Here is a 24,976-nt window from a genome sequence, read left to right as displayed (position 1 = left end):
CTGGGGCAGTACGAGGGTCTCCGCCGAACCCAGGGAATTTCTACATATACCACCCAGCGCCACGATTCTGTCACGAGGAACCCCCCCAGAAGCAGAGACAAAGCTCGTTTCTGAGTCACAGAATCCAGGAATATAGAAACCCGTCCAGACAGAGGCTCCGACTTTCTTTCAGTTTCGCAAAACTGGGAATCTTTGTTATCCCGAAATTCTTCACTTCACGTTCGCGGTTGACAGCGTGTGATTTAGGGGTTAGTTTTAAGGTTAGCAGCAGGGATTAGGGTTAATGTTCGGTGTTGGGGTTTGTTTTAGGGTTAGGGGGTTGGGGTTAGGGGTCTGTGTTAGGGTTAGGGTGTTGGGATTAGGGGGTCTGTGTTTTGGGTTAGAGTGTTGGGGTTAGGGTGCGTGTGTTAGGGTTAAGGTTAGGGTTAGGGTGTTAGAGTTAGGGTTAGGGTGTTGGGGTTAGGGTGTTGGGGTTAGGGTGTTGGGTTAGGGTGTTGGGGTTAGGGTGTTGGGGTTAGGGTGTTGGGGTTAGGGTGTTGGGGTTAGGGTGTTGGGGTTAGGGTGTTGGGGTTAGGGTGTTGGGGTTAGGGTGTTGGGGTTAGGGTGTTGGGGTTAGGGTGTTGGGGTTAGGGTTAGGGTGTTGGGGTTAGGGTGTTGGGGTTAGGGTGTTGGGGTTAGGGTGTTGGGGTTAGGGTGTTGGGGTTAGGGTGTTGGGGTTAGGGTGTTGGGGTTAGTGTGTTGGGTTAGGGTTAGGGTTAGGGTTAGGGTTAGTGTTAGGGTGTTGGAGTTAGTATGTAGTGTTAGAGTTAATGGTTAGGGTTAGTATTTTGGTGTTAGTGTTCGAGGTTAGGGAGAGGGTTATGTCAGTGTTTGGTGTTGGGGGTTAAAGGTTTGGGGTTAAAGGTTAGGGTTAGCATTTAAGAGCTCGCCATTGACACCGCCGTTGTCACTGGATGGGCCCTTTCCCATTTGTTTGTGACCCTGGACCGTTACCTGAATTACTCACCCCTCCCTACCCACCCCAAACCCTCTCCTCCCCCCACCCCACCCCCACCCCCGGACATTAACCACCGCGACAGCGCTGATGAGGTGCGAGATGTGAGTGGAACCTGTACTCACGGATTGAGAGCGTGCTGACGGTAACGGGGTCGGAGTAACTCCCGAGGCCTTTCCCGTTGACAGCGGCGGCGCGGAATTGGTACGAGGTGTAGGGTTCCAGACCGCTGACCAGCGAGGTTCCTGGAGAAAGGGGCAGACGGCGAGTTAGCAACTCGAGGAGGGGTTCACGTCAAGATGGTGATGCCGTGACATATCGCTCGCTGTTGCCAAAACGACGCCAGAAAGGCCGCCATTTGAGCGAGCTGGATCATTCCGCGTGTGACGAGGGGGTTCGAACGGACTAATGCCTTCGCCACGATCGCCTCAATTCATAGACGTTAAACCTGGCACACAGTTAGATGCCAGTATGGCCAATCTGGAGAGGAACAACCAGCTAAAATGCTCTCTCATAGGTGCGGCAAAGATTAATATTTACATAGAATTACAACGAATGTACAGCATAGAAACAGGCCATTCGGCCCAACTGGTCTATCCCGGTGTTTATGCTCCACACGAGCCTCCTCCCTCCCTACTCCCTCTCACCCTATCACCATATCCTTCTATTCCTTTCTCCCTCATGTGTTTATCCAGCTTCCCCTTAAATCCATCTACACTATTCACCTCAACCACTCCTTGTGGGAGCGAGTTCCACATTCCCACCACTCTCTGCGGGCGCGACAAAAAAAATGGTGCATTTTGTTTTTCGGTTTCTTTGAACGCTTTCGTTCATTGGTTATTAAACTATTGGAGACGGTGGGGGAAAGGCCATTTGACTGAGAGTCAAGAATCACCCAATCGGGTTCACAAAGAGTCTGTTGGCTTTCCGATTGGCTTTTGATTGCTGGAAGGCGGAGCCTCTTGATGACGGACATGAACCTTTATAAAACACTGGTTGGGCCTCAGCTGGAGTATTGTGTCCAATTCTGGGCACCGCACTTCAGGAAAGATGTGAAGACCTTAGAGAGGGTGCGGAGGAGATTTACCAGAATGGGACCAGGGATGAGGGACTTCAGTTATGTGGAGAGACTGGAGAAGCTGGGATTGTTCTCCTCGGAGCAGAGAAGGTTAAGGGGAGATTTAATCGAGGTGTTCAAAATCATGAGGGGTTTTGATAGAGTAAATAAGGAGAAACTGTTTCCAGTGGCAGGAGGGTCGGTAACCAGAGGTCACAGATTTAAGGTAATTGGCAAAAGAACCAGAGGGGGAGATGAGGGGAATGTTTTTTTACGCAGCGAGTTGTTCTGATCTGGAATGCGCTGCCTGAAAGGGCGGTGGAAGCAGATTCAATAATAACTTTCAAAAGGGAATTGGATAAATACTTGAAGGGAAAAAATTTTCAGGGGCTCTGGGGAAAGGGCGGGGGGGGGGGTGGGGGAGTGGGACTAATCGGATAGCTCTTTCAAAGAGCCGGCACGGGCACGATGGGCCGAATGGCCTCCTCCTGTGCTGTAAGATTCTACGATACTACGATGTCGGGCGGCCAATGATGGGAGCGTGGGGAGGGGGGGGGGAGCGGAGCTGTCGGGGTCAGGAGGTCGTGTGAAGAGTACATCCAACCGGAGTTGGCGACTCCTCTGTCCCCAAGAGAGGAGGTGGCAGAGACGGAACACAAAATGAAAAGATAATTCAGCGGAAGACGGGCATGTTGCCCCCTGGGTACCAGATTCTGTCCTGCTTGTCGCCCATTCAGTCGAAGTGTTCTTCTTCCATTCCAGATGGTATCCGAGGACGGGAATACCCCCATTGTTCGCTGGCTGGTCCATGAACACCCTGACGGTGGTGGAGTGTGGAACTGCTGTCATGTTCTGTGGGGCTGTCGGAACATCTGCAAAGGAGGAGGGAGGCGTTTGAAAATGCAACACATGTACTTTAGCAGCGTTCACTGTCTCCGAGCTTTGGGGGGTTTATACTTCACAGACCAGTGACTCTTCCTTCCAATTTTCTAGGTGTCAGCCGTGGGTCAGTGGGGAGCTCTCTCTCTCTCTCTCTCTCGCCTCTGAGTCAGAAGGTCGTGGGTTCGAGCCCCCACTCCAGAGGCTCGAGCCCCGTAAATCAGGCCGACACTCCCAGTGCCCAGTACTGAGGGAGTGTGGAAAACTATAAATGTGGAAAACTATAAAGACCACATTAATGTAGAAATACGTGAACAGTTACTTGACCATAAAAGAGAACAGCATGATGGGGATTTGACCAATGTTAACTCCTTGACTCCCATACACGGGGTAGTTACAATTTCATACACACTCACAGAAAGACACAATTGTCCTTAGTATGTTGATAATTAAGTTGGCTGTGCAGGTGCTTGGTACCGTCTGGCCTTCCCTCCCTCCCCCCCTGTAGATAAGGACATGCTGGCTTATAAAATAATGAGAATACAGTTCTTGAAGAGGCCATGTAGCCTTGATACTGACTTCATCCCTGTGATCAACTAGCTTCGGAATTTAGGGAGGCAGGGTTCTCTCATGCCTGCAAAGCCGACGTGCCAAAACAGGAATGAGCTATGGAGTCCAGAGGAGGCAGGTTCCCTATTTTTGATTGACTAACCACTTGACCACTGAGAGTGTACGTGTACGCCCATATTCAATGATAGACAGACATTACTGAATTAAGTGAATAAAAGAAAGTTAATTCCTTTGTCTTTCGAAGGCGTAGTCTCAACCGTTGCTTGAGCTACCTTCTAACTTGTACAAGTTTCTTAATAAATTCTTACTTGTCTGAAAATAAGTGTTTGGAGTTAATGCATTGTGTATAGTAGGTAATTAAGTTTTCGACAGGAGCACTGCACTGTCGGAGGGTCAGTACTGAGGGAGCGCTGCACTGTCGGAGGGTCAGTACTGAGGGAGCGCTGCACTGTCGGAGGGTCAGTACTGAGGGAGCGCTGCACTGTCGGAGGGTCAGTACTGAGGGAGCGCTGCACTGTCGGAGGGTCAGTACTGAGGGAGCGCTGCACTGTCGGAGTGTCAGTACTGAGGGAGTGGCGCATTGTTGGAGGGTCAGTACTGAGGGAGTGCTGCACTGTCACAGGGCCAGTACTGAGGGAGTGCTGCACTGTCACAGGGCCAGTACTGAGGGAGTGCTGCACTGTCGGAGGTGCTGTCCTTCAGATGAGATGTTAAGCTGAGGCCCCGTCTGCCCCTCTCAGGTGGGATGTAAAAGATCCCACGGCCACTATTTCAAAGAAGAGGAGGGGGGAGTTCTCCCCGGTGTCCTGGGGCCGATATTTATCCCTCAACCAACATCACTAAAAAAAACAGACGATCTGGTCATTTATCACGTTGCTGTTTGTGGGATCTTGCTGTGCGCAAATTGGCTGCCGCGTTTCCCACATTACAACAGTGACCACACTTCAAAAAAAAAAGTACTTCTTCGGCTGTAAAGCGCTTTGGGACGTCCTGAGGTGGTGAAAGGCGCTGTGGAAATGGGAGTTCTTTCTCGCACGGTAACGTAAGTTGCTGCTGTCGTTGCTTTGATCTCTGAACTTACCTCCCTCTTTGACCAAAATGGTCCTGGTCACATTCCCCAGCTCGTTGCTCGCGACGCACGTGTAGGCGGCAAAATCTGCCTCTCCGTTCACCGTCACCTATCAGATTGAAAGGGTCACAGGTCAATCCTGGACAAAGGATCATTATCTGGAACGAGTGACGCCGGGCTTCAGAATAAAGGGGAGGCCGAGTAATGAGAGACAGAAACTCCAGAGTGTTAGCACCATGCCTGGAAATAGTTTGCTGCGTTTTGTTTACTCCGAACACTTGCAGTCACACTAAGCGCAAATTGGTTACGGTTCGTCTGACAGATTTCAGCTCTGTTACCTTCTGACTGGCACCTAGGAAGATTCTTGTACAGAGCCTCGGTCAGACCCCCACATGGAGAGACTGCGTTCAGTTCTGGGCACCGCACCTCAGGAAGGATATATCGGCCTTGGAGGGGGCGCAGCGCAGATTCACCAGAATGATAACCGGGGCTAAAAGGGTTAAATTACGAGGACAGGTTGCACAGACTGGGCTTGTATTCCCTCGAGTGTAGAAGATTAAGGGGTGATCTAATCGAGGGGTTTAACATGATTTAAAGGATTCGATAGTGTAGATAGAGAGAAACTATTTCCTCTGGTGGGGGGAGTCCAGAACAAGGGGGCAGAACCTTAAAATTAGAGCCAGGCCGTTCAGGGGTGATGTCGGGAAGCACTTCCTCACACAAAGGGGAGTGGGAATCTGGAACTCTCTCCCCCCAAAAAGCTGTTGAGGCCGGGGGTCAATTGGAAATGTCAAAACTGAGATTGATGGATTTTTGTTGGGTGAGGGGATTAAGGGTTACGGAACCAAGGCGGGTAGAGGGAGTTAAGATACAGATCAGCCAGGATCGAACTGAAGGTCGGATAGACTCGAGGGGCTGAATGGCCTCTTCCTGTTCCTGCGTAACAGGCTTGAGGGGCTGAATGGCCTCCTCCTGTTCCTGTGTTCTTCGTTCCCCTCAGGGCAACCACAGATGGGAAATAACTACTGCCTTACCAGTGTGGCCCACATGCCAAGAACAAGTTTTAAAAATGGTCTGTGCGCCTAAGAGTCTCGCAGAAAAGTTTTTAACCACTAGCTCTCGGTGGGGGGAGTGAAAGTTGTCCCTATCGTCTGACTGGCATCCGTACAAACTATATTTATCCGTCTGGTAAATTGTGCAGTCAGTGTCAGAAAGTCGCCGTTCCATTAGGTGAGGGATTTACAGATGTTTCTCAGCTCTGCGCTGGAGGGTTCGAAAACATCTGCTCCCGTCTCATAGAGTCATAGAGTCATACAGCACGGATAGAGGCCCTTCGGCCCATCGTGTCCGCGCCGGCCATCAGCCCTGTCTACTCTAATCCCATATTCCAGCATTTGGTCCGTAGCCTTGTATGCTATGGCATTTCAAGTGCTCATCCAAATGCTTCTTGAATGTTGTGAGGGTTCCTGCCTCCACAACCCTTTCAGGCAGTGAGTTCCAGACTCCAACCACCCTCTGGGTGAAAAAGTTCTTTCTCAAATCCCCTCTAAACCTCCCGCCTTTTACCTTGAATCTATGTCCCCTTGTTATAGAACCCTCAACGAAGGGAAAAAGCTCCTTAGTATCCATCCTATCTGTGCCCCTCATAATTTTGTACACCTCAATCATGTCCCCCCTCAGCCTCCTCTGCTCCAAGGAAAACAAACCCAATCTTCCCAGTCTCTCTTCATAGCTGAAGCGCTCCAGCCCTGGTAACATCCTGGTGAATCTCCTCTGCACCCTCTCCAAAGCGATCACATCCTTAGTCTCTCAGTGGAACGACGGTTTCTGTCGGGTCGGAAAGACACAATCTCCCCGCACCCCCCGCCCAGCCCCCCCCACCGCTTTTCCACAAACTGACCTCCAAGATGCTGGTTAATTCTGGTGCGTTGTCGACGGTGAATGTGTTAAGTTCTCCTCGAAACTCCAGGTCATCGCGAGTCCAAGTGATTGTCGCTTTAGGAAGAGACTCGATTGGACACGAGACATTGATGGGGTTCCCCAGCCAGGTGTAGAGAGGTCCAGGGTCAGCGGAAACAAACCTTGGGCGATCTGAGACAAAAACGGAAGAGCATCACAGATTGAGATGTGGACAGGTGCCGCTAAATGGCACTTAATCCAGACCTGATAGTCATTGTTTCAGGCTGCACGTCTATCGTTCAGAATCTGAAGTCTGCGTTCCTGAATGGGCCAGAGTGTGCCCCTCTGGTACCAGGGCTGATCCGCACTGACCCGTTCCTGAATGGGTCAGAGTGTGCCCCTCTGGTACCAGGGCCGATCCGCACTGACCCGTTCCTGAATGGGTCAGAGTGTGCCCCTCTGGTACCAGGGCCGATCCGCACTGACCCGTTCCTGAATGGGCCAGAGTGTGCCCCTCTGGTACCAGGGCCGATCCGCACTGACCCGTTCCTGAATGGGCCGGAGTGTGCCCCTCTGGCACCAGGGCCGATCTGCACTGACCCGTTCCTGAATGGGTCAGAGTGTGCCCCTCTGGTACCAGGGCCGATCCGCACTGACCCGTTCCTGAATGGGTCAGAGTGTGCCCCTCTGGTACCAGGGCCGATCCGCACTGACCCGTTCCTGAATGGGTCAGAGTGTGCCCCTCTGGTACCAGGGCCGATCCGTGCTAGGCAGATTGAAATCAATCGCGACAGAACCAAACTATGGTTTAAACGAAGACAGAAAGATCTACAGACAGACAGAAAGAAAGAAAGAAAGGGGAAAAGACAGAAAGACAAAGAAAGACAGAAAGAAAGAACTTGTACTTATAAGTTTTTTGATGAGGTAACAGAGAGGGTCGATGAGGGCAATGTGGTTGATGTTGTGTATATGGACTGTCAAAAGGCGTTTGATAAAGTGCCGCATAATAGGCTTGTCATCAAATTTAAAGCCCATGGAATAAGAGGGGCAGTGGCAGCATGGATACGAAATTGGCTAAGAGACAGGAAACAGAGAGTAGTGGTGACCGGTTGTTTTTCGGACTGGAGGGAGGTGTACAGTGGTGTTCCCCAGGGGTCGGTGCTGGGACCACTGCTTTTCTTGATATATATTAATGACTTGGACTTGGGTGTACAGGGCACAATTTCAAAATTTGCAGATGATACAAAACTTGGAAGTGTAGTGAACAGTGAGCAGGATAGTGATAGACTTCAAGAGGGTATAGACAGGCTGGTGGAATGGGCAGACACGTGGCAGAAATTTAACGCAGAAAAATGTGAAGTGACACATTTTGGTAGGAAGAATGAGGAGAGGCAATATAAACTAGAGGGCACAATTCTAAAAGGAGTACAGGAACAGAGAGATCTGGGGGTACATGTACACAAATCGTTGAAGGTGGCAGGGCAGGTTGAGAAAGAGGGTAAAAAAGCATACGGGATCCTGGGCTTTATAAATAGAGGCATAGAGTACAAAAGTATGGAAGTTATGATGAACCTTTATAAAACACTGGTTCGTCCACAACTGGAGTATTGTGTCCAGTTCTGGGCTCCGCACTTTAGGAAGGATGTGAAGGCCTTGGAGAGGGTGCAGAGGAGATTTACTCGAATGATTCCAGGGATGAGGGACTTTAGTTACATGGATAGACTGGAGAAGCTGGGATTGTTCTCCTTGGAACAGAGATGGTTGCGAGGAGATTTGATCGAGGTGTTCAAAATCATGAAGGGTCTAGACAGAGTAGATAGAGAGAAACTGTTCCCATTGGCGGAAGGGTCAAGAACCAGAGGACACAGATTTAAGGTTATTGGCAAAAGAACCAAAGGTGACATGAGGAAAAACTTTTTTACGCAGCGAGTGGTTATGATCTGGAATGCACTGCCCGAGGGGGTGGGTGGAGGCAGATTCAATCATGGCCTTCAAAAGGGAACTGGATAAGTACTTGAAAGGAAAAAATTTGCAGGGCTACGGCACGGACTCGATGGGCCGAATGGCCTCCTTCCGCGCTGTAACCCTTCTATGACTTTTCTTCGATACTTGTGGGATCCTGCTGTGCGTAAATTGACCGCTGCATTTCCTGCATTCCAACAGTGACCACACTTTGAAAGTACGTCATTGAGTGTAAAGCGCATTGGGACGTCCTGAGATGGTGAAAGGCACTGTAGAAATGCACATTCGTTCTTTCTTTCTAATCTCAGTCTGTGAAGCGAGATATTGAACCAAAGCAACACTTTTTCATGAGGAAGGAGGTGAAATGAGATTAACTGACCGACACTTACACTTGACTGTGACTACGATGGTGATATTATTTATCTCGTTCCTCTCGCTGATTTTGCTGACACATTGGTACTCCCCTGCATCGGATGCCTTGATGTCAGGAATCCAAAGGTAGTTTCTGGACTTGCTTCCAATGAGACCTTGGGAGAGATACGGGACGTAGACTGAATGTAAAAGATGTGACATTTGCAATCCCAGTCACTAACACAAGTCACAAATCAACGTCTCAGTGTGAATAAGCCAGGCTTGTGTTCCCTCGAGTGTAGAAGATTAAGGGGTGATCTAATCGAGGGGTTTAACATGATTAAAGGATTCGATAGGGTCGATAGAGAGAAACTATTTCCTCTGGTGGGGGGAGTCCAGAACAAGGGGGCATAACCTTAAAATTAGAGCCAGGCCGTTCAGGGGTGATGTCGGGAAGCACTTCCTCACACAAAGGGGAGTGGGAATCTGGAACTCTCTCCCCCAAAAAGCTGTTGAGACTGGGGGTCAATTGGAGCTTTCAAGACTGAGAGCGATAGATTTTTGTTGGGTATCGAGGGATAAGGAGCAAAGGCGGGTAAATGGAGTTGAGGTACAGATCAGCCATGATCTGATTGAATGGTGGAGCAGGCTCGAGGGGGCTGAATGGCCTCCTCCTGTTCCTGTGAGATTGCTGACGTGTGATTGGACGGGATCCAGGCTGCACACACCAATTAACGACCACAATTCAGTACATCACCGTACAGTGCTCTAAAGTCATTGGTTGTGGAGGAATCCCAGAACATCGATTGTACAAAGTGATGAACCTATCACAGCTCAAGCTTTGATCACCAAGGACCTCGGGATCTGCACTTGCTCCATGGAGACCATTGGGGCGAATCAGTCCTGACTCCTGATCATTCTGATCCAATTGGCTAATAAGTGCCAAAAGTGTCATGATACCTCTCCCGCCAAGATGGCAGGTCCACCACAAACCCCCAGAGACCCCGAAAGAGCAACCGAGCCACAGGCTGCGAAGATAGGAAGAAGGTGGCTGGAGGCGGGGACCGGGCTGTTTCGGTGGTCCGCCGTTGATGTATCTCCTCAGACTTACCATTAGCTTTCTGGGCAACATCGTTACCATCTTTTGTCCAGGACACTGTGGGCGTAGGAATGCCAACAACATCACACTGGACAGCTGCATCTGTCCCTTCATCAAACTCCTGGATTAAGTTGACATCCTTGAAAATGGCCTTCTCTGCGGAAAAAATATATTCAGAACAAATGTGTTATTATTAGAAAAATAACTTATTTTCATTAATATTCCTTTCTCTACATGGGCGTACTGCAGAGATAGAGCTCAGCCCTGACTCAGTGTCTCTCTCTCTCTCTCTCTCTCTCGCCTCTGAGTCAGAAGGTCGTGGGTTCGAGCCGCCACTCCAGAGACTCGAGCCCCAAAATCCCAGGGCGACACTCCCCCAGTTTCAGTACTGAGGGAGCGCCGCACTGTCGGAGGGTCAGTACTGAGGGAGCGCCGCACTGTCGGAGGGTCAGTACTGAGGGAGCGCCACACTGTCGGAGGGTCAGAACTGAGGGAGCGCCGCACTGTCGGAGGGTCAGTACTGAGGGAGCGCCGCACTGTCGGAGGGTCAGTACTGAGGGAGCGCCGCACTGTCGGAGGGTCAGTACTGAGGGAGCGCCGCACTGTCGGAGGGTTAGTAATGAGGGAGCGCTGCACTGTCGGAGGGTCAGTACTGAGGGGACACCGCGCTGTCAGAGGGTCAGTACTGAGGGAGCGCTGCACTGTCGGAGGGTCAGTACTGAGGGAGCGCTGCACTGTCGGAGGGTCAGTACTGAGGGAGCGCCGCACTGTTGGAGGGTCAGTACTGAGGGAGCACCGCACTTTCGGAGGGTCAGTACTGAGGGAGCGCTGCACTGTCGGAGGGTCAGTACTGAGGGGGCGCCGCGCTGTCGGAGGGTCAGTACTGAGGGAGCGCTGCACTATCGGAGGGTCAGTACTGAGGGAGCGCTGCACTGTCGGAGGGTCAGTACTGAGGGAGCGCCGCACTGTTGGAGGGTCAGTACTGAGGGAGCGCCGCACTGTTGGAGGGTCAGTACTGAGGGAGCACTGCGCTGTCGGAGGGTCAGTACTGAGGGAGCACTGCGCTGTCGGAGGGTCAGTACTGAGGGAATGCTGCGCTGTCAGAGGGTCAATACTGAGAGAGCGCTGCACTGTCGGAGGGTAAGTACTGAGGGAGCGCTGCACTGTCAGAGGGTCAGTACTGAGGGAGCGCTGCACTGTTGGAGGGTCAGTGCTGAGGGAGCGCTGCACTGTCGGAGGGTCAGTACTGAGGGAGCACTGCGCTGTCGGAGGGTCAGTACTGAGGGAGCGCCGCACTGTCGGAGGGTCAGTACTGAGGGAGCGCCGCACTGTCGGAGGGTCAGTACTGAGGGAGCGCCGCACTGTCGGAGGGTTAGTAATGAGGGAGCGCTGCACTGTCGGAGGGTCAGTACTGAGGGGACACCGCGCTGTCAGAGGGTCAGTACTGAGGGAGCGCTGCACTGTCGGAGGGTCAGTACTGAGGGAGCGCTGCACTGTCGGAGGGTCAGTACTGAGGGAGCGCCGCACTGTTGGAGGGTCAGTACTGAGGGAGCACCGCACTTTCGGAGGGTCAGTACTGAGGGAGCGCTGCACTGTCGGAGGGTCAGTACTGAGGGGGCGCCGCGCTGTCAGAGGGTCAGTACTGAGGGAGCGCTGCACTATCGGAGGGTCAGTACTGAGGGAGCGCTGCACTGTCGGAGGGTCAGTACTGAGGGAGCGCCGCACTGTTGGAGGGTCAGTACTGAGGGAGCGCCGCACTGTCGGAGGGTAAGTACTGAGGGAGCGCTGCACTGTCAGAGGGTCAGTACTGAGGGAGCGCTGCACTGTCGGAGGGTCAGTGCTGAGGGAGCGCTGCACTGTCGGAGGGTCAGTACTGAGGGAGCACTGCGCTGTCGGAGGGTCAGTACTGAGGGAGCGCCGCTCTGTCGGAGGGTCAGTACTGAGGGAGCGCCGCACTGTCGGAGGGTCAGTACTGAGGGAGCGCTGCACTGTCGGAGGGTCAGTACTGAGGGGGCGCCGCGCTGTCAGAGGGTCAGTACTGAGGGAGCGCCGCACTATCGGAGGGTCAGTACTGAGGGAGCGCTGCACTGTCGGAGGGTCAGTACTGAGGGAGCGCCGCACTGTTGGAGGGTCAGTACTGAGGGAGCACAGCGCTGTCGGAGGGTCAGTACTGAGGGAGCACCGCGCTGTCGGAGGGTCAGTACTGAGGGAGCGCCGCACTGTCGGAGGGTCAGTACTGAGGGAGCGCCGCACTGTCGGAGGGTCAGTACTGAGGGAGCGCCGCACTGTCGGAGGGTCAGTACTGAGGGAGCGCCGCACTGTCGGAGGGTCAGTACTGAGGGAGCGCTGCACTGTCGGAGGGTCAGTGCTGAGGGAGCGCTGCACTGTCGGAGGGTCACTGCTGAGGGATCGCTGCACTGTCGGAGGGTCAGTACTGAGGGAGCGCTGCACTGTCGGAGGGTCAGTGCTGAGGGAGCGCTGCACTGTCGAAGGGTCAGTACTGAGGGAGCGCTGCACTGTCGGAGGGTCAGTACTGAGGGAGCGCCGCATTGTCGGAGGGTCAGTACTGAGAGAGAGCCGCACTGTCGGAGGGTCGGTACTGAGGGAGCGCTGCACTGTCGGAGGGTCAGTACTGAGGGAGCGCTGCACTGTCGGAGGGTCGGTACTGAGGGAGCGCTGCACTGTCGGAGGGTCAGTACTGAGGGAGCGCCGCACTGTCGGAGGGTCAGTACTGAGGGAGCGCTGTACTGTCGGAGGGTCAGTACTGAGGGAGCGCCGCACTGTCGGAGGGTCAGTACTGAGGGAGCGCTGTACTGTCGGAGGTGCCGTCTTTTGGATGAGACGTTAAACCAAAGCCCCGTCTGCCCCTCTCAGGTGGATGTAAAAGATCCCATGGCATTAATACTAAGAAGGGCAGGGTTGTCAGAGCAGACAGCACCTTTAACGGAGTAAAACGTCCTGAGGCACTTCACAGGAGCGATTATCAAACAAAATTTGACACCGAGCCACATAAGGAGATATTAGGACAGGTGACCAAAAGCTCGGTCAAAGAGGTAGGTTTTAAGGAGCGTCTTAAAGGAGGAGAGAGAGAGGCGGAGAGGTTTTGGGAGGGAATTCCAGAGCTCAGGGCCCAGGCAACTGAAGGCACGGCCGCCAATGGTGGAGCGATGGGAATCGGGGGATGGGCAAGAGGCCAGAATTGGAGGAGCGCAGAGATCTCGGAGGGTTGTAGGGCTGGAGGAGGTTACAGAGATAGGGAGGTGGGCGAGGAGGGATTTGAAAACGAGGATGAGAAATTTAAAATCGAGTTAAATTCTCAGCGGGAGTGCTGCTGTTGGTACAGTTTTCCCAACTCGCGATCAAAGAAAAGGTGATATTGATGGTACTCGTCTGTGTCGGGGCTTCAAGGGGGAAGAAAATGATAATAACAGATGATAGAATCTTACGTATAACCTTGACCCTAATATTGCTGGTAATTTGTTCGTCGTCGTCTGCTTGAGCCTCACACGTATAAGTTCCATCAACTGCTGTTTGTGCTTCCTTGATGTGCAGGTGGGAATCGTATTCCGAATGCTTCACGCTAAAGTCAGCATCTTCACCTTCCTCAATCTCTTCACCATTTGGTCTGTACCAGTGAAAGTCGTCAACCTCACCTCCGTCCACTAAGAGCAGAGAACAATGCTTCGGTTTGAATGGCAGCCAGGGAGCAGCTCGATTATAATCCGCGTCCTTTGGTGGCCAGGGTTCCGGGAAGGGGAATTATCTGGGGCAAGGTCCATTGTCCCCACCACTCCCACCCCCGCCCAGACTGAAAGAAGCCGAGCCCCAACATCAGTTACAATCAAAACATTTAGTGCTACATTACACAGTTCCACAATGAGTTTAATGTCTATGTGTACATGCATGTGCGTGTATGTGTGTCTGTGATTGTGTGTGTGTCTGTCTGTGTGCATCTGTACACGTGTGCGTGTGTGTCTATGTCTTTTTGTGTGTGTATGAGTGTCTGTGTGTCTGTCTGCGTATGTGAGTCTGTTTGTGTGTGGGCATGTGTGTGTCTGTGTGTGTGTGGTCTGTGCATGCGTGTGTGTCTGTGTATGTGTGTCTGTGCTTGTGAGTGTGTGTGTCTGTGTATGTGTCTGTGTGTGAGTGTCTGTATGTTTGTCTGTGTGTTTGTCTGTGTATGTGTGTGTGGTGTATGTGTATATATGTGTGTCTGTGTGTACGTGTTTGTATGTGAGTGTCTGTGTATGTTGGTCTGTGTCTGTGTCTTTGTGTCTGTGTGTGTGTGTCTGTGTGTATATGTGTGTCTGTGAGTATGTGGTGTGTGTGTCTGTGCATGTCTGTGTGTGTCTGTGTGTGTTTGTGTCTGTGTTTCTGTGTGTGTGTGTTTGTGTCTGTGTGTTTCTGTGTGTATGTGTGTGTGTCTATGAGTGTTTCTGTGTGTACGTGTGTTTGTGTCTGTGTGTGTCTGTCTGTGTGTGTGTCAGTGTGCATTTTCATGTGTGTGTGTGTGTCTATGTCTGCGCGCGTGTGTGTCTGTGTGCGCATGTGTGTGTGTACGTGTGTGTGTGTCCGTGTGTGTTTCTGTGTCTGTGTGTGTGTCTGCGTCTGTGTGTGTGTCTGCGTCTGTGTGTGTGTCTGCGTCTGAATGTGTGTGTGTGTCTGTGTGTGTTTGTGTTTGTGTTTGTGTGTTTCTGTGTGTACATGTGTGTGTGTCTGTGTGTGTGTCTGTGTCTGTGTGTGTGTGTCTGTGTCTGTGTGTCTGTGTCTGTGTCGGGGTGTGTGTGTGTCTGTGTCGGGGTGTGTGTGTGTCTGTGTCTGTGTCAGTGTGCATGTTCATGTGTGTGTGTCTGTCTACGTCTACGTGCGTGTGTGTGTCTGTGTCTGTATCTACGTCTACGTGTGTGTGTGTGTGTGTGTGTGTGTGTGTATGTGCCTGTGTCTACGTGGGTGTGTGTCTGTGTGCACCTGTGTGTGTGTGGTGTGTGTGTGTGTCTGTGTCAGTGTGCATGTTCATGTGTGTGTGTCTGTGTCTACGCGCGTGTCTACGTCTGTGTGTGTGTGTGCGCGCGTGTGTGTGTCTGTGTGCGCGCGAGTGTGTTTGTGTCTACGCGCATGTGTGTCTGTGTGTGTGTGCCTGTGTCTACGTGTGTGTGTGTCTACGTGTGTGTGTGTCTACGTGTGGTGTGTGTCTACGTGTGTGTGTGTCTACGTGTGTGTGTGTCTGTGTGTGTGTGCCTGTGTCTACGTGTGTGTGTGTCTACGTGTGGTGTGTGTCTGTGTGTCCCGATCTCTGGTTTGAATACTGACCTTTACAGATGAACCCTTTGGTGTCTCCCAGCTCGATGTAACCAGATTGGGGTGCGATGCTCAATTTAACTTTAGCTGTCAGATTATAAAGATCAAAATGTAAATATTTTGAGCCCACAAATTTACTTGACATGACTATAAACCCATTGGCTTTTCACATCTGACAGAGTTTTTTTTTAAAGAAGTGATTGATTAGATAGATAAAGGGAATTAAATAGAATGTACAGCACAGAAACAGGCCACTCGGCCCAACTGGTCTATCCCAGTGTTTATGCTCCACACGAGCCTCCTCCCTCCCTACTCCATCTCACCCTATCACCATATCCTTCTATTCCTTTCTCCCTCATGTGTTTATCCAGCTTCCCCTTAAATCCATCTACACTATTCACCTCAACTACTCCTTGTGGGAGCGAGTTCCACATTCTCACCACTCTCTGGGTGAAGAAGTTTCTCCTGAATTCCCTATTGGATTTATTAGTGACTATCTTATATTTATGCCCCCTAGTTCTGGTCTCCCCCACAAGTGGAAACATCTTCTCTACGTCTACCCTGTCGAAACCCTTTTATAATTTTGAAGACCTCTATCAGGTCACCCCTCAGCCTTCTCTTTTCTAGAGAAAGGAGCCCCAGCCTGTTCAGTCTTTCCTGATAGTTATAACCTCTCAGTTCTGGTATCATCCTTGTGACTCTTTTTTCCACCTTCTCCAGTGCCTCTATATCCTTTTACTAATAGAGACCAGAACTGTGCACAGTGCTCCAAGTGTGGTCTAACCACGGTATATGGAGACCAGAACTGTGCACAGTGCTCCAAGTGTGGTCTAACCAAGGTATATGGAGACCAGAACTGTGCACAGTGCTCCAAGTGTGGTCTAACCAAGGTATATGGAGACCAGAACTGTGCACAGTGCTCCAAGTGTGGTCTAACCAAGGTATATGGAGACCAGAACTGTACACAGTGCTCCAAGTGTGGTCTAACCAAGGTATATGGAGACCAGAACTGTGCACAGTGCTCCAAGTGGGGTCTAACCAAGGTATATGGAGACCAGAACTGTGCACAGTGCTCCAAGTGTGGTCTAACCAAGGTATATGGAGACCAGAACTGTGCACAGTGCTCCAAGTGTGGTCTAACCAAGGTATATGGAGACCAGAACTGTGCACAGTGCTCCAAGTGTGGTCCAACCAAAATTCGATACAAGTTCTCTGCTTTTCAATTCTATCCCTCTAGAAACGAACCTCAGCGCTTTGTTTGCTTTTATTATGGCCTTATTAACCTGCGTTAATAAGGAATGCAGTCGATGCAGTGATTATGGATCTCCTGAAGGTGTTTGATTAGGTGTCTCACAAGAGGCTTCTTACAAAAATTCAGGCATCTGGTATAAGAGGGAACGTAGTCGCCTGGATAGAAAGTTGGTCAAATTGTGGGAAACAGAGTTGGGGTTAATGGGTGTTGTTGAACTGCTGTACCCCAAGGGTTCTTTCATTTTAATTCATTCTCGGGGATGTGGGCGTCGCTGGCAAGGACGGAATTTATTGCCCATCCCCTGAGAAGGTGGTGGTGAGCCGCCTTCTTGAACCGCTGGTAGTGGATTGTCACAAACTGAGTAATTTGCCAGGACCCACTTCAGAGGGCAGTTAGGAGTCAACCACGTTGATGCGGGGACTGGAGTCACATATAGGCCCAGACCGGGTAAGGACGGCAGGTTTCCTTCCCTAAAGGACATTAGTGAAACTACTACACTACTATACCCCACATACACCAGTTATTTTGAGCAATAGAATTATTTTACAAGGGTAATTGTTCGGTCGTTAGGCTGAGTTAGAAGTTCTGTACTAAATTTTCATCCTCGTGTTCAAATCCCTCCATGGCCCTCGCCCCCCTCCCTATCTCTGTGACCTCCTCCAGCCCTACAACCCTCCGAGATCTCTGCGCTCCTCCAATTCTGGCCTCTTGCGCATCCCCGATTTTAATCGCTCCACCATTGGCGGCCGTGCCTTCAGCTGCCTGGGCCCTGAGCTCCGGAATTCCCTCCCTGAACCTCTCCGCCTCTCTCTCCCCCTTTAAGACGCTCCTTAAAACCTACCTCTTTGACCAAGCTTTTGGTCACCTGTCCTAATATCTCCTTATGTGGCTCGGTGTCAAATTTTGTCCGATAATCGCTCCTGTGAAGCCCCTTGGGATGTTTTACTGCATTAAAGACACTGTAGAAATGCGAGTTGCTGTTATGTTTACATAGTAAAACCTCCTACAAGGTGATTCTGCTCAATTGAATCAATCTCTCAGACTTGCTGCGTGTTTAGTCGCGCGGACAGAGAGTGGAGCTGTCTCCCAATTCTTACTCTGTTACCAGGAACAGTTCCAAACAGGGAGCACGCCTGGCATACAGAACACTTCTTAGGAAATTAAGGCAGGAAATACTCCATCAACTCAGGCATGATATGTCCTGTACTGCAGCCTCCCCTGGGCCTGATAAACTTTGAACAGCCACTGGGAGCAGCGGATATGCGGGTAAAAGTTCTCCAAACTCATTAAAATGTTGCTGATTCCTGATAGCCGCGCAATCAACTCGCTGAGGATAAAACCAAAGTACGTCCAGAAAGTGAATCTCCTCATCGTACCAGGTACCTTCGGGAACCACTCTGAAACAATGATAGAGATTGAACCAGGAAAGTGCAGTTGAAATTGTGAGAGTTGGAGTTGGAGAGAGGGAGGGAAATGTGAGAGAGAGAGAGAGAGATAATGAGGGAGAGAAGGAAGGGAAAGGATGGGGAGCAGAGCGAGGAGGGAAATGCAAAAGAGAAAATGATGTAAGAGAGGGAACAGAGACTCTCTCTTTAAAAGAGGTCCCTGATGGTGAGACTCTCTCTTTAAAAGAGGTCCCTGATGGTGAGACTCCCTCTTTAAAAGGGGTCCCCGATGATGAGACTCCCTCTTTAAAAGGGGTCCCTGATGGTGAGACTCCCTCTTTAAAAGACGTCCCTGATGGTGAGACTCTCTCTTTAAATGGGGTCCCTGATGGTGAGACTCCCTCTTTAAAAGGGGTCCCTGATGGTGAGACTCCCTCTTTAAAAGGGCCCTGATGGTGAGACTCCCTCTTTAAAAGGGGTCCCCGATGGTGAGACTCCCTCTTTTAAAGAGGTCCCTGATGGTGAGACTCCCTCTTTAAAAGAGGTCCCTGATGGTGAGACTCCCTCTTTAAAAGGGGTCCCCGATGGTGAGACTCCCTCTTTAAAAGAGGTCCCTGATGGTGAGACTCCCTCTTTAAAAGGGGTCCCCGATGGTGAGACTCCCTCTTTAAATGGGGTCCCTGATGGTGAGACTCCCTCTTTAAAAGGGGTCCCCGATGGTGAGACTCCCTCTTTAAATGGGGTCCCTGATGGTGAGACTCCCTCTTTAAAAGGGGTCCCCGATGGTGAGACTGCCTCTTTAAATGGGGTCCCTGATGGTGAGACTCCCTCTTTAAAAGGGGTCCCCGATGGTGAGACTCCCTCTTTAAAAGGGGTCCCCAATGGTGAGACTCCCTCTTTAAAAGGGGTCCCCGATGGTGAGACTCCCTCTTTAAATGGGGCCACTGATGGTGAGACTCCCTCTTTAAATGGGGTCCCTGACCGAGAGACTCCCTCTTTAAAAGGGATCCCTGATGGTGAGACTCCCTCTTTAAAAGGGGTCCCCGATGGTGAGACTCCCTCTTTAAAAGGGGTCCCCGATGGTGAGACTCCCTCTTTTAAAGAGGTCCCTGATGGTGAGACTCCCTCTTTAAAAGAGGTCCCTGATGGTGAGACTCCCTCTTTAAAAGGGGTCCCCGATGGTGAGACTCCCTCTTTAAATGGGGTCCCTGATGGTGAGACTCCCTCTTTAAATGGGGTCCCTGATGGTGAGACTCCCTCTTTAAAAGGGGTCCCCGATGGTGAGACTCCCTCTTTAAATGGGGTCCCCAATGGTGAGACTCCCTCTTTAAAAGGGGTCCCCGATGGTGAGACTCCCTCTTTAAATGGGGTCCCCGATGGTGAGACTCCCTCTTTAAAAGGGGTCCCCAATGGTGAGACTCCCTCTTTAAAAGGGGTCCCCGATGGTGAGACTCCCTCTTTAAAAGAGGTCCCTGATGGTGAGACTCCCTCTTTAAATGGGGTCCCTGATGGTGAGACTCCCTCTTTAAATGGGGTCCCTGATGGTGAGACTCCCTCTTTAAAAGGGGTCCCTGATGGTGAGACTCCCTCTTTAAATGGGGTCCCCGATGGTGAGACTCCCTCTTTAAAAGGGGTCCCCAATGGTGAGACTCCCTCTTTAAAAGGGGTCCCCGATGGTGAGACTCCCTCTTTACATGGGGCCCCTGATGGTGAGACTCCCTCTTTAAATGGAGTCCCTGACCGAGAGACTCCCTCTTTAAAAGGGGTCCCCGATGGTGAGACTCCCTCTTTAAAAGGGGTCCCCAATGGTGAGACTCCCTCTTTAAAAGGGGTCCCCGATGGTGAGACTCCCTCTTTACATGGGGCCCCTGATGGTGAGACTCCCTCTTTAAATGGGGTCCCTGACCGAGAGACTCTCTCTTTAAAAGGGGTCCCCGATGGTGTGACTCCCTCTTTAAATGGGGTCGCTGATGGTGAGACTCCCTCTTTAAAAGGGGTCCCCGATGGTGAGACTCCCTCTTTAAAAGAGGTCCCTGATGGTGAAACTCCCTCTTTAAATGGGGTCCCCAATGGTGAGACTCCCTCTTTAAAAGGGGTCCCCGATGGTGAGACTCCCTCTTTAAATGGGGTCCCTGACCGAGAGACTCCCTCTTTAAAAGGGGTCCCTGATGGTGAGACTCCCTCTTTAAAAGGGGTCCCCGATGGTGAGACTCCCTCTTTAAAAGGGGTCCCCGATGGTGAGACTCCCTCTTTTAAAGAGGTCCCTGATGGTGAGACTCCCTCTTTAAAAGAGGTCCCTGATGGTGAGACTCCCTCTTTAAAAGAGGTCCCTGATGGTGAGACTCCCTCTTTAAAAGGGGTCCCCGATGGTGAGACTCCCTCTTTAAATGGGGCCCCTGATGGTGAGACTCCCTCTTTAAATGGGGTCCCTGACCGAGAGACTCCCTCTTTAAAAGGGGTCCCCGATGGTGAGACTCCCTCTTTAAATGGGGTCCCCAATGGTGAGACTCCCTCTTTAAATGGGGTCCCTGACCGAGAGACTCCCTCTTTAAAAGGGGTCCCCGATGGTGAGACTCCCTCTTTAAAAGGGGTCCCCGATGGTGAGACTCCCTCTTTAAAAGGGGTCCCCGATGGTGAGACTCCCTCTTTAAAAGAGGTCCCCGATGGTGAGACTCCCTCTTTAAAAGAGGTCCCCGATGGTGAGACTCCCTCTTTAAATGGGGTCCCTGATGGTGAGACTCCCTCTTTAAATGGGGTCCCTGATGGTGAGACTCCCTCTTTAAAAGGGGTCCCCGATGGTGAGACTCCCTCTTTAAAAGAGGTCCCCGATGGTGAGACTCCCTCTTTAAATGGGGTCCTTGATGGTGAGACTCCCTCTTTAAAAGGGGTCCCCGATGGTGAGACTCCCTCTTTAAAAGAGGTCCCTGATGGTGAGACTCCCTCTTTAAAAGGGGTCCCCGATGGTGAGACTCCCTCTTTAAAAGAGGTCCCCGATGGTGAGACTCCCTCTTTAAATGGGGTCCTTGATGGTGAGACTCCCTCTTTATGGGGTCCCTGTTGGTGAGACTCCCTCTTTTAAAGGGGTCCCCGATGGTGAGACTCCCTCTTTAAAAGGGGTCCCCAATGGTGAGACTCCCTCTTTAAAAGGGGTCCCCGATGGTGAGACTCCCTCTTTAAAAGGGGTCCCCGATGGTGAGACTCCCTCTTTAAATGGGGCCACTGATGGTGAGACTCCCTCTTTAAAAGGGGTCCCTGATGGTGAGACTCCCTCTTTAAAAGAGGTCCCCGATGGTGAGACTCCCTCTTTAAATGGGGTCCCTGACCGAAAGACTCCCTCTTTAAAAGGGGTCCCCGATGGTGAGACTCCCTCTTTAAATGGGGTCCTCAATGGTGAGACTCCCTCTTTAAAAGGGGTCCCCGATGGTGAGACTCCCTCTTTAAAAGAGGTCCCTGATGGTGAAACTCTCTCTTTAAATGGGGTCCCCAATGGTGAGACTCCCTCTTTAAAAGGGGTCCCCGATGGTGAGACTCCCTCTTTAAACGGGGTCCCTGATGGTGAGACTCCCTCTTTAAATGGGGTCTTCTTTAATAATGAGATTCGAACCATTGTTTTGTCTGTGAAACATCCCTCACCAACGAGCAAGACGACGAGTGACTAAAAATAGCCCAATTAGGAGAGAGTGTTTCCTCCTTGGCCTCCCTTCGTAGCAATAACCCCTCCCCCCAAACTCACGCACAGAATACAATAGGCTCGATATAGAAAGAACACATCCGATACATGGGAATAAGCAGGTGCCACTCGGGACAAACTCTACTGAGGACAGATTTCATGGGGAATGCCATGCCATTGTTTCAGGATCAAGCTGTTTACATTGTCCATCATCGGTGAATCCCGAAATAGTGGGGCTGAGGATAGGTGGGAGCTGCCTTTTGGTGAAGGTTGTGTTGCAATCAGAAAGCCAAGGGAACAACAATAGACAGAGTTTCAATCCCCGAGGGAGGAAACGGCACGTTGACTTTCTCTGCACTTTTCCTGCGTATTGTGGCAATATCTTCCTGTATTGTTGAACCTGAGTCTTAACCCCTTGTTCCGCTGAGGTCTTTATTGCTGAGATTTACCTTTCCGTTGACTTCAATGGGAAAGATCAGGGGAGTGTTTAACGGGCGGGTGTGTAACAGGCAGGTGTATAATGGGCAAGTGTGTAACAGGCCAGTGTATAACGGGCAGGGTGTATAACGGGCAGGGTGTAAAACGGACAAGTGTATATCAGGCGGGTGTACAACGGGCGGGGTGTACAATGGGCGGGTGTATAACGGGCGGGTGTACAATGGGCGGGTGTACAACGGGCGGGTGTATAATGGGCAGATATATAATGGGTGTATAACAAGCGCGTAACAGGTGGGTGTAAAATGGACAGGTGTTCAACGGGCGGGGTGTATAATGAGCGAGTGTGTAACAGGCGGGTGTATAACGGGCGGGTGTTCAACGGGCAGGGCATATAACGGGCAGTGTATATAATGGGCAGAATAACGTGCAGTGTGTATAATGGGCAGAATAACGGGCAGTGTGTATAATGGGCAGAATAACGGGCAGTGTGTATAATGGGCAGAATAACGTGCAGTGTGTATAATGGGCAGAATAACGTGCAGTGTATATAATGGGCAGAATAACGGGCAGTGTGTATAATGGGCAGAATAACGTGCAGTGTGTATAATGGGCAGAATAACGTGCAGTGTGTATAATGGGCTGTATAACGGGCAGTGTACAACGGGCGGTGTGTACAATGGGCGGTGTGTACAACGGGCGGGCTGTATAGTGGGCAGTGTACAATGGGCGGTGTGTACAATGGGCGGTGTGTACAACGGGCGGGCTGTATAACGGGCAGTGTACAACGGGCGGTGTGTACAATGGGCGGTGTGTACAAAGGGCGGGTGTGTATAACCAGCAGCCAATCCACTACCATCCATTTTACGCCCCCCTCTATCACGTCTCCATACTCGCTCCGCACTGTCTCCTGCGCACGGCCTCCTGGAGCAGACAGCAGTGCTCCGCAGGACAGGAGCGCTTGCGGCCTCCTGCAGGCTAGCAATGAGCCTTCGAAATCTTCCTCAGTGAAGACTCTGGGCTAGAGGTGCGATTGGAGAATGAGTCTCACTGGGGGCTTAGAATCATAGAATGAAACCGCACGGAAGGAGGCCATTCTGCCCATCGCACCTGTGCCGGCTCTTTGGTAGAACTATCCAATTAGTCCCACTCTGCCCTCCGACCCTGCTCTTCCCCCGTAGCCCTGTACTGGTCGAGTACTGGATTGCCAGAGGTTGTTGTTCTGTCCCAAGGCTCACCCAACGAGCACCAAAAATGTTTATGGGATGCATTTCCCTGCTGCTAAGGACAAGACTGCGCTTTAGTCTGATCCACACTGCCAGGTTCACCGCCTGAATTCTGAACCATTAATTCACTGCACGCACAGTTTGACCAACGCCTGAGTTACAATTCAAAATAAATCTCGCCCTGCAACAGGGAAATTACATTTCGAATCACAAAGCAGCGCTCTCGTGTCTGACAGCTGTGAGGACTTTCCGATTCCCAAACCCTCACCTCTGAGGTGGCGGCTCGTTAATACGGTGCTCACAGCTCACCTGAGATGCTTCAAATCAAAGAGACTTGCATTTATACAAACACCTTTCACCACGTCCCAAAGTACTATTTTGAAGTCTAGTCACTGTTGTAATGTAGGAAACGCGGCAGCCAATTTTCGCACAGCAAGATCTCACAAACAGCAATGGGATAATGACCAGATCATCTGTTTTTTAGTGCTGTTGGTTGAGGGATGAATAGTGGCCCCAGGACACTGGGGAGAACTCCCCCCTGCTCTTCTTCGAAATATTGGCCATGGGATCTTTTACGTCCACCTGAGGGGGCAGACGGGGCCTCGGTTTAACGTCTCATCCGAAAGACAGCACCTCCGACAGTGCAGCGCTCCCTCAGTACTGACCCTCTGCCAGTGCAGCACTCCCTCAGTACTGACCCTCCGACAGTGCAGCGCTCCCTCAGTACTGACCCTCCGACAGTGCAGCGCTCCCTTAGTACTGACCCTCCGACAGTGCGGCACTCCCTCAGTACTGACCCTCCGACAGTGCAGCGCTCCCTCAGTACTGACCCTCCGACAGTGCAGCGCTCCCTCAGTACTGACCCTCCGACAGTGCAGCGCTCCCTCAGTACTGACCCTCCGACAGTGCAGCGCTCCCTCAATACTGAGCCTCCGACAGTACAGCGCTCCCTCAGTACTGACCCTCCGACAGTGCGGCGCTCCCTCAGTACTGACCCTCCGACAGTGCGGCGCTCCCTCAGTGCTGACACTGGGAGCGTCAGCCTGGATTTTGGGGCTCAAGTCTCTGGAGTGGGGTCTCGAACCCACGGCCTTCTGACTCAGAGGCGAGAGAGAGGGAGAGACCCACTAAGCAAAGGCTAACAGCTCAGGACTGAGACGTTCCCACCAGAGTCCCAGTAAAAAAGTGATTAATTTGAATGCAATCCCCATCATTCTGTATCGTACAGGATTGTCATCTTACCTGTCCCGGTACTGGCCAGAAACAGGACACACGTGCAGATGCTGACTTGAAGCATGCTCGTCTCTCTTTTCTCTTGCTCAGTCTTCCTGGAAACAGGTTCCAGCGCAAGCTTCACAAAACTGAAAGGTTCTGAGTGTGTGTCAGATGTGATTTGAGCCCCTCTCTATTTATCCTCTCAGTCCTGGCCTGTGACAATGACATTTCCTTCCTTGGCCCATCCTGGACCAGTCTTATCTCCCCATCTCTTGCACGTCCACCTCCCCCCCATTAGGACCATTTCTTTCAAATCATCCCCAGCTGTCTGCCCCTGGCAGGCGCCAGGCAGACCTCCTCCCGAGCCACAAAGGACCTGGTATTTACACAAAGCAAGCAGCATGCAATGAAACAGATGTTCAGTGTCTCAAACAGTGCAGGGAATGAAACACTGGACAACAGAAACACTCATAACAGTTAAGGTAAAGGTGGATACAGACACACACACACACACACACACAAACACAGAGAGAAAAACACAGAGAGAAACACACACACAAACACAGAGAGAGAAACACAGAGAGACACACAGAAACACAGACAGAAACACAGAGA

General features: G+C 51.4%; 1 protein-coding gene across 3 annotated transcripts in view; it reads right to left on the bottom strand.

The window, feature by feature from the left end:
- Positions 1 to 24,545, bottom strand: part of ncam3 (neural cell adhesion molecule 3) — a 33,551-nt gene extending 9,006 nt beyond the window's left edge. Inside the window, exons 1-9 of one of the 3 annotated variants that reach the window (XM_067975404.1) lie at positions 24,389 to 24,545; positions 15,191 to 15,265; positions 13,327 to 13,542; positions 9,893 to 10,036; positions 8,820 to 8,957; positions 6,470 to 6,660; positions 4,582 to 4,678; positions 2,759 to 2,923; positions 1,120 to 1,239 (exon numbers count right to left, since the gene is read on the bottom strand). In XM_067975404.1, coding sequence (XP_067831505.1) covers positions 1,120 to 1,239; positions 2,759 to 2,923; positions 4,582 to 4,678; positions 6,470 to 6,660; positions 8,820 to 8,957; positions 9,893 to 10,036; positions 13,327 to 13,542; positions 15,191 to 15,265; positions 24,389 to 24,443 — 1,201 coding nt within the window. In that variant the 5' untranslated portion in view covers positions 24,444 to 24,545. The remainder of the gene's footprint in view (positions 1 to 1,119; positions 1,240 to 2,758; positions 2,924 to 4,581; positions 4,679 to 6,469; positions 6,661 to 8,819; positions 8,958 to 9,892; positions 10,037 to 13,326; positions 13,543 to 15,190; positions 15,266 to 24,388) is intronic. The other 2 variants (XM_067975406.1, XM_067975407.1) reach the window with 2 other exon arrangements.
- Positions 24,546 to 24,976: the final 431 nt, after the last annotated feature.

The sequence above is a fragment of the Heptranchias perlo genome, chromosome 42 (genome assembly GCF_035084215.1).
Source record: "Heptranchias perlo isolate sHepPer1 chromosome 42, sHepPer1.hap1, whole genome shotgun sequence".
Classification (NCBI taxonomy): domain Eukaryota; kingdom Metazoa; phylum Chordata; class Chondrichthyes; order Hexanchiformes; family Hexanchidae; genus Heptranchias; species Heptranchias perlo.
The sequence above is the reverse complement of the archived record's forward strand: the minus strand, read 5'-3'. Positions and strand labels throughout refer to the sequence as shown.